The following is a 13521-nucleotide window of genomic DNA, read 5'->3' as shown; positions in this document are numbered from 1 at the left end:
TTATGTGTAGTTCAGTTTTATCTTAATTGTGCATAACATTATTTTCACCCAAGACTTAAGTAATATTTCTTCTATGAAATCATTTTAACTTGAGGACAGTGAAAGTGTGGGATTACACAACTGGCTCCACATGCTGTACACTTTCTGGACATACAAAGTATGTACATGCTCTCGCCTGGAGTCCGGAGATACCTCACATCTTAATTTCAGGAAGTTGGGATGCCACAATACGAGTGTGGGACATCAGAGATGGGGCTTGTTTAGATGTTCTGGAAGATCATGGAGCAGACGTCTATGGTATGATGTTTTTTTCTACATTGTTTTTTATTAGGTAGGTCACATGACTAACTTACAACAAATAGATACAGGAAATGTTTTGTAAAAATTAAATTGAAAAAATATGTCTGTGAATAAAAACAAGTTCTAACTGAGATTCAGTGGCTCCTACACTTTATATGGTCTTACTGAGATTCAGTGGCTCCTACACTTTATATGGTCTTACTGAGATTCAGTGGCTCCTACACTTTATATGGTCTTACTGAGATTCAGTGGCTCCTACACTTTATATGGTCTTACTGAGATTCAGTGGCTCCTACATTTATTATGTAACTTCTGGCTTCTAGAACTAGAAAGAAAAATGTCCATCTTCATAAGAACAATCAATATACAAGAGTTGTGACCCAACAAGAGTGTGTCCCAATATGCCCCTGAAAGAGAAAGGTTTACCTTTCAAAAGCTTGACTCATAATCTGAGGGTAACAGGTTCGAATCCCCATTGCACCAAACATGCTCACCCATTTAGCTGTCAGGGCATTATAATGTGATAGTCAATCCCACTATTCATTGGTAAATTAGTAGCCCAAGAGTTGGCAGTTGGTGGCGATGACTAGCTGCCTTCCCTGTCGTCTTACACTGCTAAATTAGGGACGGCTAGCACAGATAGGCCTCGTGTAGCTTTGCGTGAAATTCCACATAAACCAAAACCTTTCAGAAGTTCATGGGTCACAGGCTTTTTATTCATTTCTATCATATCTTCTTAAACACATATCTTTTACTAACATCAAGAATGGAACCAAACAATCATTCATATGTAAATTTCAGCTCTTAGAAACTTCTTCAAACTTTCATACAGCTCTTCAGTACGAGTGATTAGAGTGAGAATACAGGAACAATACAACCATAAGGTTCCTGTGTCAAAGCAAAATATTAGCATGACCCTCCACCTCATGCTCTATAAATATTGACTAACTAAATATAAGAACATGTGAAATATACCAGTTTCTCAATAACAACGGTAATGGGAACATAATGAGGTCAGTAATTATATATGTCTTTCTGTGTGTATTAACATAATGTTATCGAATTTGACATGTGTAATGATGCATGTAAAGTGATTCACAAATCAGTAATACACAAGCTATTGTACTATACATTCTGCTGTACCAAATTACACATGCTAGTATGTATTGATCTGAAAACTATAAGTCACTTACTTTTCTAAACTGAATATAACCATATTTTCAGCATTCATGATTTTGCTATATCGACATGTTTGATTTCATAATAATGACGGTTCCTTCTAATGATGGAACGAACATTGGTACAGGCTTATACCAAACACTGGATTTCTTGTATCATCATTCATATTTCCACAAAAATGCTTATTACATCATCAGTCATGTTTTTGGATTGGACATTTTATAATAATAATAAATAGTAGTGTCTTGTCTTCCACTAAATCATCTCTGATGTAATGAGTTTATTATGCCCTTGAACAGGTGTACATATACACTATGATTAAAAGTTAAATTTAATGAGTGTGAAACTGTGATAACTTCTTGTACATCTATAGCCAATGAGTGTGAAACTGTGATCATTTCTTGTAGATCTGTAGCCACTGTGTGTTAAACTTTGATCAATTCTTATAGATTTGTAGTAATTGAGTGTAAAACTGTGATCAATTCTTGTACATCTGTAGCCATTGAGTGTGAAACTGGGATAAATTTTTGTAGATTTATAGTTATTGAGTGTGAAACTGTGATCAATTTTTGTACATCTATAACCACTGAATGTGTAACTGTGATCAACTTTTGTACATCTGTAGCCATTGAGTGCGAAAGTGTGATCAATTCTTGTACATATGTAGCGATTGAGTGTTAAACTGGGATAAATTTTTGTAGATTTATAGTTATTGAGTGTGAAACTGTGATCAATTTTTGTACATCTATAACCACTGAATGTGTAACTGTGATCAACTTTTGTACATCTGTAGTCATTGAGTGTGAAAGTGTGATCATTTATTGTACATTTGCAGCCAGTGAGTGTGAAATTGTGATAACTTCATGTACATCTATATTGAGTGTTAAACATTAAACTGTGATAATTTCTTGTAGATCTATAGCCATTGAGTGAGAAACTTTGATCAATTCTTGTACATCTGTAGCCATTGAGTGTGAAACTTTGATCAATTCTTGTACCTCTGTGAGCATTGAGTGTGAAATTGTGATCACTTTTTACATTTATAATCATTGAGTGTGAAACTGTGATCAGCTCTTGTACATTTATAGTTATTGAGTGTGAAACTTTGATCAATTCTTGTGCATCTATAGCCATTGAATGTAAAACTTCTTGTACAACCAACACACACACACACACACACACATATATGTATATGGTTGTAATCACAAGATATTTTCTGAATTCTCAGACTTTAGTGAATCAAACAGTAAGATTTTAAATATTTCATTTGTTTAGACTCTGTTTTGTTTAAAATATTTCAAACCTAACTTGTGTGATTAAACAGTGGAGATTGGTCAAACCTTAAGGATTTAAACGAATAGTGACTGTTATCCTACCTTATGAACTTCTGTGTCTGATTGTGTCACCATCACCTAACAATATCCATGGTGTGAAGAATTAAACCTGAGAACTTTCAGGTAACTTCACAGAAATAAACCACATCAAATAAAAACATAGTTAAATTGGTAAGATTAATAAACCACATTGGTTAAAAATCTCTTTGAATATGGGATGATAAATAAACCACATTGGTTAAAAATCTGTTTAAATATGGGATGATAAATAAACCACATTGGTTAAAAATCTGTTTAAATATGGGATGATAAATAAACCGCATTGTTTAAAAATCTGTTTAAATATGGGATGATAAATAAACAACATTGTTTAAAAATCTGTTTAAATATGGGATGATAAATAAACAACATTGTTTAAAAATCTGTTTCAATATGGGATGATAAATAAACAACATTGTTTAAAAATCTGTTTCAATATGGGATGATAAATAAACCACATTGTTTAAAAATCTGTTTAAATATGGGATCAATGAATGATGATGTTAAAAATCTAATTAAGTGTGGTAAAAAATTACAGAAAAAGGAAAAGATTTTTTAAGAATTTACATCAGTTAAAGAACATAAACACATTCAACAACTTTTCATATTGTGCTGTCTATGATGGTGTTCAAACTTCCCAGTCACTGATTTATGGGATCAGTAGTAAAGTTGTGAATGTTAAATCTGCAGCATCACTGATTTATGGGATTTGTAGTAAAGATGTGACTGTTGAATCTGCAGCATCACTGATTTATGAGATCAGTAGTAAAGTTGTGACTGTTGAATCTCCAGTGTCACTAATTTGTGGGATCAGTAGTAAAGTTGTGACTGTTAAATCTGCAGCATCACTGATTTATGGGATTTGTAGTAAAGTTGTGACTGTTGAATCTCCAGTGTCACTGATTTGTGGGATCAGTGGTAAAGTTGTGACTGTTGAATCTCCAGTGTCACTGATTTATGAGATCAGTAGTAAAGTAGTGACTATTGAATCTCCAGTGTCACTAATTTATGGTATTAGTAGTAAAGTTGTGACTGTTAAATCTCCAGTGTCACATCACTAATTTATGATATTGATAGTAAAGTTTTGACTGTTGAATCTCCAGTTTCACTAATTTATGGTATTAGTAGTAAAGTTGTGACTGCTTAATCTCCAGTGTCACTGAATTATGAGATAGGTAGTAAAGTTGTGACTGTTGAATCTCCAATGTCACTGATTTCTGAGATTGGTAGTAAAGTTGTGACTGTTGAAACTCCCCAGTCACTGACTTATAAGATCATCAGTAATTTTTAGTTTCATTCATTTATATATTAGAAATGAAGATGAAAAGTTTTACATCTACATTATGATGAATCATTTGATTTGATGTTACTCATGAAAATTTGGTAAATTAATATGCATGTTATAAATTTCAGACATCTGACCAAGTATGTATTGTATAATGATATATCTCAGTCACTAAACGTAACACAAAACATCAATTTGTTAGTAGTGTAGTTGATAGGTTGTGCAACTGCTGTAGAGGCCTAAAAAACAAAAAAATTGATATTTGAAATTTTGAATATTGGAATTGATAGTGGAATATTCTAAAATACAAAGTTAATGAAGGATCTAGAGAATGTATTGCTTCATGACCCTTGGGTCTAGTTACACTCTTGAGCTAAGTTATTGTGTTATTACATAATAATGTCTGTTAAAAACTTACAAGGATAAACTAGGTTGTAATTAGCTTTGAGAGATAGTTCCTCACTTACTGAGTTGCTATAATGGTTACACAGTAAGCCTTAGTTCTGAAAGATACTTAATTCAACTTAGTTTATATTTAATTGTGATTAAAGTGTGATGTTACATGTATATCCATTAATGATATAACTTTATATAAATCCTTATAGTTTGGTAATTAGTTTGTGAATTGAGATAAATTCTTCATTTTGCAGTTTAAACTTAAAAATTTTATTTATTGTAAAGTTCTATAGAATGCTATGAAACAAGATAGTTACATGTGACAGTATCAACACCCTTTATGATATGTATTATATTCAGGTCTGTCCTGTCATCCAAGTCGTCCATTTTTGCTTGCTTCCACCTCTCGAGACTCCACAGTGAGGCTGTGGTCACTTTTACCTTTAGCATCTATTCAGTTTTGGAAAGTGTTATCTGGAAAACCAGTGTCTGATTTTATAGGTCTTACAGGTAACGTGTTAGATACATATAAAGTAATAAAACACTGTTGACAACTTAGTAACACAAAGGATATTGGATGGTGATGTAGTGGGTATGTATTAAATAAAACATTTTTTTACTCAGTGTATTAGTTTTCACATAAACATTTATACATGAAACACTGTAGGCTTATATCATTAGAATATCCACAATTCCTTAAACAACCAATATACTGTAAAATGTTTTAAAGTTATTTAACACTCATTGTAATAAACCCTCATTAAATCTGTGAATTATAAAACAAGAATGTCTGCTGTGAGGAGTCAATCTCATTTTTTTACATTGTATGTTGTAAGTAACACAAGTTTTCTCCAATTGTTACTGAAGTCAGAAGGAAAGAAAAAATACATCTGTCTGTAGTAAAGAGGAAGAGACTGTAACATAATCTGTTATTAAATGACTTTATTATATTCTGTTGTTCAAGAAACAACTTTAATGTAATCTGTTATTCAGTAAATAACTTTATTGTAATCTGTTGTTCAAGAAATGACTTTATTGTAATCTGTTGTTCAGTAAATAACTTTTATTTTAATCTGTTGTTCAGTAAATAACTTTTATTTTAATCTGTTGTTCAAGAAATGACTTTATTGTAATCTGTTGTTCAAGAAACATCTTTATTGCAATCTGTTGTTCACGAAACATCTTTATTGTAATCTATTGTTGCTGTTTCTAAGAGATAGATCATTTAAATATAACCATATTTATGCCTTATTTTCTTATTACACTAAAGTTAATGTATACTTGTGTTTGTTTTTTACTATTTAGATGAGAGATTAATTTAATACAAATTTTCATCCCCTTCCAGCTGAATCCACAAAGGATCCCCTGAGTCCTGGACCTCTGTGTGGAATGGCATCTAAACAGTTGAAATATAACTTCCTCAAACAGAACCCAAAAGACATGATCTCAACTTTTCAGCTGTACACAGAACTATTCGTGGTAGGGTTTTATCTGAAACTTGTGATTTAATGGTTGTTCAGATAGTTCAATAATTAATCAAAGACAGAGAAAGGAATAAACCAGTTAAAGTTACTCAACAAAAAAGTAATAATATTAGAAGTAAACAAGTATGGATTAATATTTTTTTCCTTAGCAATAAAAACTGAACATACTTGTGTCCTCAGGCTTTGAAATATTTTAATCCATGATGGCTTTTTTTGCATCAAAAGGTATCTTTGTTGTGGCAGTTAAAAGATAATCATTACTAAAGAGTCTAGTAATTGTTAAAGATGTACAAAAAAAATGTATTAATTATTGAGTAAAGACTACTTACTCTGATGAAGTTTTGACAAATGAGCCAACACTAAAGAACAGCATTTGTAATGTTTGCTTCAAATTAACCAGCTGTTATCTTTGTTCTGTATGTAAGCAAGTTGTAACAAAAGTATAAACTGAAAGAAAGTCACTGTAATTTGTTAAAGTTTCAGCTTATATGTAAAAATAAAGTTTGGAAATTCATGTTGCCAAATTTAGACTAATATGGAAAAATTAAATATAGTTGTGAAATATTGTTAACACATCGCAGTTTCAAAGTTGGCAAGGAATTTTAAAACAAGTTTTACGATAGAGGAATAAGTTAGCTTTTTAATCCTGGTTGTGCTAAATATAAACAGTTGAACATTTTTTTCATGTTTATAGTCATACTGTAAACTTTGAAAGGTTCAAATCTACATCTGATTTATTCATCAAAACAGTTAAAATGGGCAGAAACTGTCTAGTTCAGAGTGACGTTTGTGGAGAAAGTTTTGGGAAACTATTCTAGTAGTGCAGATAAGAAAGCACACACACTATTGTAAAAACCAGTTCAGATTGATGTGGTGATGAAAAAAAGTCTTTAGGAACAGTATACTGTCACACCTATGTTACTTTTAAAGAGTAGTCTTCGAAGACTTCCTGTATAAGCATCATTCTGTACATGCCATTTGATGACTATTTCACCTTTGTTTACACTTGTTCTAGAATATACATAAGTTATAACTGTAATGATTTTGTTACAAGCTGAATTGGTTGTTACTTTTCAGATTTACTGAAAAAAAAGTTTTAAGTTTCAAAATCACTTAAATTGAATGGTTTTTAGCCTCTAAATGGAGTTGCAAACCTGTGGGACCTTGTTAAAGTTCTGGATAACTGGGATGTGGCCCAGCTTTCACCTCAATATAAGCATAGGATTGTTCACAAGAAACATCTTACCAAGTTCAAAACTGTAAGTTATTTGTATACTCTATGAAAATAAACATTTCTCCATTAAGCGAGTTTAAAGTTTGTAGTGCAAACTGATGGGGGGGGGGATATTCATTGTTTAAAAAATAAATAAAACACAACCTGTTACTCCAGAAAACATTATTTATTCTATACAAGCCGACATCTTACTATTACAGCCACACTGGGGCAAAAAGAGAGAGTTGGAAACTGGTTCAAAAAGTGTCTAATTTGACCTCATAATGCCTCAATGATAAAACATTGTCTTATGTTTTCTGGGTAATAGGTTGTGTTTTATTTTTGTCCATTCTGTTGTGAGTGTTCTAACATTTAAATTCCGAAAAGACATGCCAGACCTGTTCATTATATACTCTTCAAAAAAAGAAACGCAAAAGGCAGAATATGAGACAAATTGTTAACAAGTTTATTCCAGGTAGTTCTGTATGATATGTGTGAAACTTTCCACATTCACTGCTGAACATCCAAAGTCTGTAAAGGCGAAGTTCACGCTCACTAGTTGACGTTTAACGTCACTCAACGTCAATAACGAGTATGCCCCCCGTGAGCATCAATAACTGTTTGGCATCTCCTGCCCATGGAAGTGATGAGATGATGAATCACATCCTGTGGAATGGCTGTCCACTCAGCCTGCAAAGCTGCTGCAAGCTGAGATAGAGTCTGCGGTTGAGGTTGTCGCCGTTGCAGATGTCGGTCCAACTCATCCCAAAGATGTTTGATGGGGTTTAAATCTGGTGATCTGGAGGGCCAGGGAAGAACGTTGATGTTGTGGTGTCTCAAGAAGACAGTGGTGAGTCGGGCTGTGTGAAGACGGGCGTTGTCATGTTGAAATGTGTCGCTGATATTCACCATGATGGGTTGCACATGGGGTCTAAGAATCTCGTAGACGGTTGCATACAGTCTGATCGGAAATCCTACGCAGCACTGGTATGGCTGAGGCAGTAGACGTTGCAGTGGTGGTTCTATCCTGAAGGTGACGTAACGGGATGTTGCGATCTTGTGTGGGCGTGGTCACACAAGGTCTGCCAGATCGTGGACGGTCACGAGTTGATCCATGTTGTTGGTGACGATTCCATAGCCTTGTGATGGTGCTTGGGTGGACATTCACAGCTCTGGCAACATCTGATCGAGATTCGCCTGCTTCCAAGCGACCAATGGCGTTGTTGCGTTGTGCTTCAGTCAGTCTTGGCGTAACTGTATTGCGTGTCGGTGGCTTAACACTGAGCTATGGAAACCGAGGACCCATCACTTTTATAGGGCTTTTGCACATGTTGCACTTTCAGAACATGCAGATCTCTCAAACAAATTTATTGGACACACATGCGTTTTGGCAAAAAATTCGTTGTTTTCCTCTGTTTTCAAAGTGCACAACTTTTATTGTCATTTTGGTCTGATAATCAGTGCCTTAACACGTGTAACATCACATACTCTGAGCTTGTAACGTTATTACATATATTTCTCTTTAAAATAACAAAAATATCACTTTTGTGTTTCTTGTTTTGAAGAGTATATTTCTTCACATTAACAGTTATTTCTCTAACTAAGTGAAACTATATAAAAAATGAACATTTATTGGTTATATTTGCTTCAGCTTTCATAGTTTTCATTTTTAATTCCATTGGTACAATACAAAAAGTGACATCAGATATATAACTTTGTTGAGATAAGTACATTAAATAACAGACTAGCACAAAAGCTAATATTCACACTATTCTAAGGTGTGTATCAATCTTTTAAAGATTCTAACCAATTGCAAGTAACACCCAAACATGTTGAAAAATGTTACTCTTACCATTATGACCTGGGTTAAACTTAGTTAACAGAAGTAGACAACATGTTGAATGTTTAATCAGTTGTCTGCTCTACCATTAACAGTTCTCATCATCTGGTCATGTTTTATGCTAATAATTTGAGAACCTTAATAACAAAAGTTTATAAAACAATCCATTTAAATTAGCATTGCAATTCTCAATAGTGGTACTGCAGATTTGGTCATATATAATCTTTTATTTTTTGATAATGTATAATTGTCACATATAATTTTATCAGCAACTTAATTGAAGACACAGATAAATTGTTGTGGAAAATTAAATTACAAAACTGGTTCTTGTGTTTTATTGTTATGTTTGTGACATTTAATTATATTAAAAAGAGCTTAAGGATTTATATAGAGAATACTTCTGTTGGTCACCATAGTGATCAATCAATATATCTTCGGAAGACAGAGAATTTTAGAATAGACTAGCTCTCATCAATTACATTCTAAACAAAGCTATTAATTAAATATTTTAGTTATCTGATCAAAATATGATCTTTACAGATGTAGATTTTGTTTTGCTCGATTGTATTAAACTGTTTGTTTCAAAATAAGACCTTTTGGAAACACTGATTCAGTTTCTTTGTGATTCTGTATATTATATTTCATTGATACTTCTATAGGGTGAAATTTTTATAATTTTTCCATACTTAATGACTTAAATTCTTATCCACAGTTTACAGTCGAAGACAAGTAAGATGACCACTGTATTTATGTTGTAATCCATAGTTTACAGTTCAAGATAAGTGATATGACCACTGTGTTTTTGTTGTAATCCACAGTTTACAGTTCAAGACAAGTGATATGACCACTGTATTTTTGTTATGTTGTTTATTTTAGTCTGAGGCCCAGGAACTAGAGTTGATTAAAATGACGAGGTATGGGACTGGGGGTGTTGGAGCTAAGAGTAAAGAAGACTGTTTACTGGAAGCAGCTAGTAAACATCTGCTAGCAGGAGATCTGCAACATTATTGTGAGCTCAAAATTGAACTTGGAGAGGTGAGTGGGATGACTATCTGTTTATTTAACTGTTTAAGTATTTCATATGTTAACAGAAACGTATTTTTATGTGTGTTGTGTTTAATCACTGAAACCTTTTACAATTTATTTATACTAGAATGTAAGTAAACACTCATCATGTTTGTTTGAACCAATCTTTTGTATTTGTTTAAACAGAAACATTTCATGTTCCTTCCTTTCATTTTCTGAGGCCTGGCACGGCCAGGTGGGTTAAGGTCTTCGACTTGTAATCCGAGAGTTACGGGTTTGAATCTCTTTCGCACCAAACATGCTTGCCCTTTCAGCCATGGAGGCATTATAATGTGACATTCAATCCCACTATTCATTGGTAAAAGAGTAGCTCAAGAGTTGGCAGTGGGTGATGATGACTAGCTGCCTTCCCTCTAGTCTTACACTGCTAAATTAGGGACGGCTCGATGCAGATAGCCCTCTTGTAGCTTTGTGTGAAATTCAAAAACAAACTTTATTTTCTGTAGATTAACTTTTATTCTTCCTCAATAATCTTCTGATTCAAGTTTTATATTTAATCCTTAGTTTTGTATCACAGTCTACTGTTTTATTGTTTATTAAGTCTTGTATCACAGTCTACTGTTTTATTGTTTCTTTATTAAGTCTTCTGTCACAGTTTACTGTTTCATTGTTTATTAAGTCTTGTATCACAGTCTACTGTTTTATTGTTTCTTTATTAAGTCTTCTGTCACAGTTTACTGTTTCATTGTTTATTAAGTCTTGTGTCACAGTCTTCTGTTTCATTGTTATTAAGTCTTGTGTCACAGTCTACTGTTTTATTGTTTATTCAGTCTTGTGTCACAGTCTACTGTTTTATTGTTTGTTTATTCAGTCTTGTGTCACAGTATACTGTTTTATTGTTTGTTTATTTAGTTTCAAATTACTTTTCTTCCATGATTTTAAAACTATTTATGTTCATGTGATTACTTAGGAAAGTCTTTTCTAACAAGAATTGGTCAAGAATGTATTGTAACAGTTATTTGAATATATTATTTGTTGTCATAGAGGATAAATTTTGTTTGAAATACAGAGCTATTACCTACTACTTCTTCTAACACATAATTTTGACTGACTGCAATATTTTAACTGTCTTTGAAAAACTTAGTGGGAAGAAGCTCTTGCTGTTGCTCCTGGAGTATCGTTAGATTACTGGAGAAATCTAACATCCAGGTAGGCTGGAGTATCGTTAGATTACTGGAGAAATCTGACATCCAGGTAGGGTGAACAACTTCACTGTAGTGTATACACCAGGCACTGGACAGATCTCTGCACTCTAGGCTGGCCTGTCAGTTTTCTCTTATCCTCCACTTCAAGATAACCTTTGTTGCTATTATGTTCTTTCTCTGCAGTTTACATGTTTTATTTGTGTTCTGAACATAGAAACACTTGCACTGCACTAGAGATACAATATCAAATAAAGAAATTTACATGTTACTGTTTTATGAAAATCTCAGACTGGTTGCAGTTGTACTTAACATTAGATAAATATAGTCATTAAACATCTTCAGAACCTGTGTTCATTTGTATCTACTTTTGTAACTAAAGTATAACACTGGTTCTAAACATCTTCAGAACCTGTGTTCATTTGTATCTACATTTGTAACTAAAGTATAACACTGGTTCTAAACATCTTCAGAACCTGTTTTCATTTGTATCTACATTTGTAACTAAAGTATAACACTGGTTCTAAACATCTTCACAACCTGTGTTCATTTGTATCTACATTTGTAACTAAAGTATAACACTTGTTCTAAACATCTTCACAACCTGTGTTCATTTGTATCTACATTTGTAACTAAAGTATAACACTGGTTCTAAACATCTTCACAACCTGTGTTCATTTGTATCTACATTTGTAACTAAAGTATAACACTGGTTCTAAACATCTTCAGTGAATATAGAATATTATGTTAAATAGTTTTTTGTTTTTTTTGCTACAAGTAGTATGGCTGTTTCATTTTGATATCCTGGTAGTTTGAGTTAAGAAAGTAGCAAATCCTACTCATTCATCTCAATTTGTCTGTTTATTGTTGGAATTGTTTATTTAGTCTTGTATCACAAGGCATTCTCTATTGTAATAGAAAATGGTCTTTGTTATGATAACACATGCTAGCATGCAAGAAATCTTGGGTTTTATGTTGAGTCAAAGAAAGAATAAAAAAATATATCAAAAGTACCTCAGAAACTATGGTGTTTGTCCCACTACCCTGAGAAAAGGCTTGCAAATTAAGCTTATTTTTAGAGAAAAAGAATGGAGCAGTTTTAGTTGTCAAAAATGCTGTTGTAACAATTCTTAATGAATTAACCTTATAGTTCAGTTAATAGAACACTCACCTGGTGTGAAGAAAGGTCTCAAGTCAAGATGAAGTTTACAGGATGAGCTGAGAGGTGTTACCATGTGACTGGATATCAGATAATGTCAACAAAATTACCAATCTCATGGAAGACATGTCTGTCGTTATAACTTGGTGATTAAAGTTATTCTAAAATAGCTGTGTCTTCAGTCTTTTTCTCTCCAGATATGTCATCTCTTTTTGAACCATTCTTCTGAGATAGATTGTAAATGCAGTTACTTGGATAAACTCCATTCCTCGTTTATATTTGACAGTAGAAGACACTAGATATTTAAATAGTTTTCAGTTTTAACATTTCATTAATAAAAATATGTATCCAAATGCAATTATAAAAATATAATTATTTCTTTAAAGTATATCTTATTTATTGTAACATTTCTTTTAATGTGCCTTCTTAAATCTATTTGGTCATGCACTATTAGCACTTGCATACTACAAAACTGATAATTTCATTTTTACCCCATTCTCCTTGGGTACTCCTGGATATACTGAATACAGGTTATTTTTTGACATAAAACTAAAGTGTTAGTTGTTTCAGTGAAACCACCCCTATTGTCGTTTTCAAAATAAAAACTGAACTATTAGAAGGTACAGTTATGTTTTCTACTTATGATGCTTTGTGTAAATAAATATTTAATAGCAGTGTTTTTAAATTGAATTTATTGTTCAAACCTGTTCTTATATTTTATGGCTCCATATTCAAATACTACTTGAAATATTACATTTTTAACATGCTTCCTGTTTAAATTGCATATTTATATTAAAATCATCCTTTAAAGTTTAATAAATGTTTTAACCCAAACCATCAGAGATCATTTTTAAAATCACTTTTTGTTTGAAGTTTTATTTTGCTCTGTAAGTGGTTTTATCATCACTACATTTCCAAATCTATTTAGCATGTTGTATAGTGCTGGCTATTTTGAACTTGTTAAAAACTATCAAAAGTGTATGCACATATACAATAACCTTTACTTTCATTTTCACTTTTATCTTACTCTTGATGTGATATTTGTAATGTTTCATCCTATATAT

General features: G+C 32.5%; 1 protein-coding gene across 1 annotated transcript in view; it reads left to right on the top strand.

Annotated features, from left to right (window-relative positions):
* The window catches only part of LOC143228479 (WD repeat-containing protein 17-like), an 83492-nt gene that overhangs the window by 36104 nt on the left and 33867 nt on the right, over positions 1–13521 (top strand). The window contains exons 12-17 of the mRNA XM_076459731.1: positions 95–297; positions 4894–5043; positions 5879–6012; positions 7151–7276; positions 9947–10105; positions 11241–11305. Of these exons, the coding sequence (XP_076315846.1) occupies positions 95–297; positions 4894–5043; positions 5879–6012; positions 7151–7276; positions 9947–10105; positions 11241–11305 (837 nt within the window). The remainder of the gene's footprint in view (positions 1–94; positions 298–4893; positions 5044–5878; positions 6013–7150; positions 7277–9946; positions 10106–11240; positions 11306–13521) is intronic.

Source organism: Tachypleus tridentatus, chromosome 10 (assembly GCF_004210375.1).
Source record: "Tachypleus tridentatus isolate NWPU-2018 chromosome 10, ASM421037v1, whole genome shotgun sequence".
Taxonomy (NCBI): Eukaryota; Metazoa; Arthropoda; class Merostomata; order Xiphosura; family Limulidae; genus Tachypleus; species Tachypleus tridentatus.
This window is presented reverse-complemented; position numbering and strand designations above follow the sequence as displayed.